Source organism: Vitis vinifera, chromosome 17, assembly GCF_030704535.1.
Source record: "Vitis vinifera cultivar Pinot Noir 40024 chromosome 17, ASM3070453v1".
NCBI lineage: Eukaryota > Viridiplantae > Streptophyta > Magnoliopsida > Vitales > Vitaceae > Vitis > Vitis vinifera.
Window position 1 is genome coordinate 5,588,262 of NC_081821.1, and position 5,317 is coordinate 5,593,578.

The 5,317-nt window shown below is 37.4% G+C and overlaps 1 protein-coding gene across 1 annotated transcript; it reads right to left on the reverse strand.

Annotated features, from left to right (window-relative positions):
* LOC100247578 (rhamnogalacturonan I rhamnosyltransferase 1) lies at positions 1–4,375 on the reverse strand. Its single transcript, XM_010665200.3, has 8 exons — positions 3,552–4,375; positions 2,494–2,561; positions 2,273–2,361; positions 1,963–2,128; positions 1,574–1,863; positions 1,273–1,477; positions 1,023–1,180; positions 1–711 (listed from the first exon to the last, which is right to left on the reverse strand). Exons 1-8 carry the CDS (start codon positions 3,868–3,870, stop codon positions 462–464), a joined length of 1,545 nt encoding a protein of 514 aa, XP_010663502.1. The 5' UTR covers positions 3,871–4,375; the 3' UTR covers positions 1–461.
* Positions 4,376–5,317: the final 942 nt, after the last annotated feature.

Genomic DNA, 5,317 nt, shown 5'->3' on the forward strand with positions numbered 1-5,317 from the left:
TTGTAAAGAACAGATAAATTTTAGAATTTAATATATGCTAGAAAATCACAAGGGCATGGATTTTTAACAAAAGAAACAATAAAAAAAAAAAAATACAAAGGAAGGAGGAGGATTAACCTTCCATGGATCCACATTTTCCACCACACCAGATCTATATTTGCATCCCCCAGTGTGCAATGCAAGGGCTCTCATATCACCCTGTAATGGCAGGGTTAGCTTCTATACATGACTTGGGATTATTGGCATATATAAAGATATAGCTGTAACTCCAGCTGCTTCCAGGAATCCTCTCAGGTTTTCTCTTGTTTACTCTCCCCAAACGATCTTCGTGGTTTGCCCCTTCAGATTGAAACCCTTCATGGTTTTTGTATTTGTTGGGGGAAAGAGCTACCTTTTATATGCGATAGAACAGCATACTGGGAGAATATGATCAAACTTTAACTGCCTTCTACCAGTAAAGATCATGAACTACTACTCAACGGCTCATTTAATGGTTGCAAACACTCCTGCGGATTGGCATAGAAATAATCTTCTTCTTTAGGTCTGTCTGGAATCACTAGCCTTTTGATCGGGTTCCCCATGCGATCTCCATGAGACTCCTTTACAGCAGAGGAGAATTCATCCCAACTCAGAGATCCTTTGGTGTACTGGTCTATCAAATCAACTAGAAGCCTTCTGTCCAAAAGAATGGTCTTCTTGAACCCAAGAAATCTGAAGCAGAATCGGAACACAACAGATCCCAAAACCGTGAATACACAATCAAAAAATTATGGAACAAACTAAAGAACCTTGACTAAGAGTAGCTTTTAATTAAAAAACAGTATAACGGTAATCTCTCAGTTTCTTGAACAATTTCTCCTCTAAAAACAATAATAATGAATATCAGGCAAACAAACCTACAACCTTGGCAGTGATTTCATGCTCAAAATAAGAAAGAAAGATTGGTTTCTGGAAGGCACAACTTATTTACTTTTATAATGTTATCTAAAATATAATCACTGAAACTGTTGGTAGAAGAGTACCTGCGATGACCTTCAACAACCTTGGCCATGTTTCCGTCATATGTAGGAACAAAAATATCACTCTCCAATGAGACGAGATAATCCAATGCTGCCATCTGAGACGAATGATTCTGGAAAAATCTAAGGTCCGAGGATTCCAATAGTGTCTCCTTTCTGACCTGTTTCAACAAACCCAAAAGCAACTTGTAAAGACAGAAAAATAAATCCAATTATTAAAAAGCTCAAGGAATTAGCTACAGCATCTACTGACCAATTTTGGATAGGCTGCTGCAAGAGTTGCCATTCTCCTTTCTCCACCATATATTTCTCCAGCAGCAATATAGATCTGGATATTTCGATCAATGTCCAGTGCCCTCAGTGTCAGAGCAGTTTCCTCAGGAGTCAAGGGGCATAAACCATCTTTCCTTTTCAAGTCAGAATTTATAATTTTTTCTTTCCACCAGGGATAAGCATATCTGCCAAAGATGTGAATAATATTAGGTCAGGAACATCAAATCTAAACTATGGACTTCCTCGTGCCTATTTGTTGTCAAAGAATAGATATATCTCACCTCATTCTTGTCAACTCTTCCACCTCATCTTCATTGCAGCCTTGTGTACATCCCGAAAATGCTAACATGTCCATTTCATATCTCAGATGAAGCACTAGGAATGGACCATTTTGCCTCAGAAGCCTGATAACTCTCCTACCCAACTCCTCTATCTGAGAAGTAAATCTCAAAGCACTGAAATTTACTCGGCAACGCAACTTCTGAATCTCTAAAGGTTGCCCATTATTGGCAAGCCGGGCATCGGTTCTATTTAAGTGCACAACTTTGTACTTCTGTATTAGTGGAAGAATCTGTATGCAAGAAAAAGGGAACAGTACCTTTGAGGATAGGAGCCTACATCAAAGGTGAAAAATGATATTGGAGAAGCCCAACAATGGTAAATAACATACCTGATTACGATAGTAAGAAATATCTGACCAACTAATGGGAGGCATGGAATAGAACACTCCTTGCTCCACCCTCTTCTTTAGCCTCGGTGGTAGCTCTTTTAATACACGAACCTCATCTCTCAATGATGTAATGAAATGATCAACATCAAATATATCTTCAAACTCACTGCCATGTTAAGCAATGATATTCATATTATATGAAAAAAAAAAATCGAGTAATTCAACATTAAAACACAGCAGGAACACCACAGCATCCATTGTTCCATAACTTTCAGCTATCTCAAACACAGCAGAAGGCAAATTGACATACCTTGGGTCAGCCCAAAAGGAGGTTTTATCCAGCTCAGGGACAATAAGAGTGACATTTAAGTATCTAGCAATTGCAACCATGTCACATATCTGTACAAAATATAAACAAATGAAACTAATTAGCAGGTTGATATGGCAGCAGCAAATTACAAGGTCAAACCATCCAGAGGGAAGAAAAAAATATGATATGCCTTTGGCTTTCACACTTTGTGAACCACTCACCGCCGCTCGCATTTGATTAAGTCCTCCATTGCATGAGACCATCAAGTAACCATTGTTCTTATAAACCCCTAGTGGCAAAAAAAAAAAACAAATTTCAAAATGGAAGATTGTTAAGCACCAACTTTTACCAAGAAAAGAGAATATGCCGCTTGAGATAGAGTCATCAATTCTTTAAATCAAGGACGGTTTAAGCTGAGATAAACGCAATTAAATGCAAGTAAGAATGGAGGATACAGCACACAAAACCATGACATACTAGAAATAACACTTCGACAGACCAGTGAGGTGATGAAGTGTTTGCTTCCTTAGAAAGGATTGATGCACATACTAAAGAAAACTTGGCCATACTAAAAACTAATGAGGCTGAAGACTGGTTGCTGCTTGTGTTTTACAGAGAATTTGAAGAGACAAATCCATCACCCAGAATCATCGCTAAAAAATGGCAGTCCAAACTAGAAATAATGTCATTTCATGACTTCTTAAAACTGATCATAATGGATCGGGGTGATGCTGACTCTTATTTTGTTTAATGATCCCATTTTGGAAAATAAACTTCACTTCCAAATGCTGTTGAAATCACAGAAGACCCATTTAAATTCTTCCAAACACTCCATTCATCTTGCAAAACAATGGAAGAAAATCGGGCCCTGTTGATATCATTTTCGAATATGCCGTTTCCAGAAAATTAGCAACTGTCTTCTAGATTATTATATTTTTTTTATGGTAATAAAAAATAATAATGATAAATATGCTATCTGAAATTTCTAAAAGCAGCTTGTTCATGGAGAATTCTAGAAAACAATGCCAAAATCATTGTCTGCGTCGTTTTCCATTTCACCAAAAATAGTTTGGAAAACAATTCACATAGAAAAAAAAAGGGGGAGGGGGGTAGGAACCAGCTTTTTCAAAACGATTTGCAGTGATCACCCATATGCACAATCAAAATATTCGTCAATTACCAAATCTAGAACAAAATGTCGGTTGTTCTTCACAGGTGAAACAATTAAAACTCATAGTGATGCGAGTTATAAACGAAATTGAAAAGTTTCTGAACTCACTCTTGGGCGGAAGGACTCGCGGCGGAGCGGACCACCCCAATTTGTCGTCCAACGCCGACGCCGCGGCGGAAGAATCTTGTGTAAAACAAGAAGGCCAACCCTTCAAAACCCTAGGGCCCCACATATCTCCCAACGCCGTTAACTGAACAATACATGTCCATAGCAAAACCGAGGTCGTAGCCCTGATCATCCATAGCTTCATTCGGGACCTTGATGTCACCATCGAACTCTTTAGCTTCTCCACCCTACTCGCACTCAATGCCTTCAACCCCATCCCAATCACAACCCCCTTTTTCTCACTCCTTTCTAACCTACACATTCCGATCTTCTCCCCCCATGCATTCACAACACAAACCCTAGATTTTCCGAAAACAGATTTAATCAATGCTTGGTCAAAAATAGCTCCCAACGGTCCAGAATCTCGAAGATCCGAATTGCTAAAATTAGTAACAAATTATACCAGATCCAAATTTGCGCAAACCTTACCAAGCATTACCAGAAAAAGCACAATTTCCCCACTTCACTTTCTCAGAAACCTCTTAAATTCAAGGATTCTTGGTCCAAAAAGCACCCACAGAAACTTGATCTTTCACACATTACCCAAGAGACAATCTAAAATCCAAACCTCAACATTTACACTCTATATGCTGCAAGCTTTCCGTCATTCGAACCAAGAAGTCGGAAATTTCCGAAGATGAGATGAGGATTCCGCCAAGAAATCGCCGGAAAATGAAGATTGGGCCACCGGCGAAGATGGGAGCGCGAGTACAATATAAAGAGGAGTGCATAATCCGCGTCGTGACTGCACATAAGCAGAGAAGAAAGCGAGAGAGCCGTACACAAAAATGATGGGTTTGTTAACCACGGTTGGGCTTAACTCCGGTTAAGAGTTTTAACCGTGATTGTGAGAATCAGCCAATAAATGCCAGCCAGCTAACTGGTGATACTGTAGGACCCAGGAGTGTTAAGTCCTTCAGGCGTGCCGACAATCGAGCCATAGAGATTTACACGTGGCGCTCTGAGATGACGGTGTACCAAACTCCATGTATCCGATTCGTACTTCCCGTTGGATTCGGGTCATATTAATCGCTTCACCGGTTCACCCCGCGCCGACATTTTATCGCGATATTTTCCAATAATCTTTCCACGATACGCCCAAATTAAAATGAAGATTGACCCGTCCAAACTTCCTTCTAAGTTCTAAGTAATATTTATCAATTTTTTAATCGGTTTTTCAACTAAATTTTTAGGACTCAAAATTTATATTTTTTTATTCTTAATTAGCAATTATAAACCATAAAATTTTAAATTCAATAATAATAATAATAATTGATTGACTAGATGGTGTAGAAAATAAAAGAAAACACCATTCATAAGGAAATATATCATTGAATTAACATAATAAAAAAATATATATAATTATTCAAAAATGTTGAAAATAAAAACTTGTATTTGACTATATTTTCTATTTTTTATTTTTATAAATATTAAATATTAATATTTTGTATGAAATATACTAAGAATACAATTTGACAAGTTAAGTGAGTTGAGTGTTCATCCAAACTTAAACTGATATTGAAATATAATAACTCGAAAAATAACCAAACTTGACTTTCAACTCGATTGAATCAATCTAAACTCAACCCAATTTGAAATTATTAAAAATATATATATATAATGATCAAACTCAACTTTTAACTCGATGCAATCAATCTAAACTCAACCCAAATTAAAATTACTAAAAAAATATATGGGATATAAAAAAA

What these genes read in the sequence shown, in the direction of transcription:
- LOC100247578 (XM_010665200.3), bottom strand. Translation starts at nt 3,870, where the DNA reads ATGTGTAGGTTAGAAAGGAGTGAGAAAAAGGGGGTTGTGATTGGGATG. An exon ending in TTAATCAAATGCGAGCGGCG is followed by an intron (nt 2,362 to 2,493) that starts GTGAGTGGTTCA and finishes TATTTTGTACAG; the next exon opens with ATATGTGACATGGTTGCAAT. An exon ending in GTTGTTGAAGGTCATCGCAG is followed by an intron (nt 712 to 1,022) that starts GTACTCTTCTAC and finishes ATTCTGCTTCAG; the next exon opens with ATTTCTTGGGTTCAAGAAGA.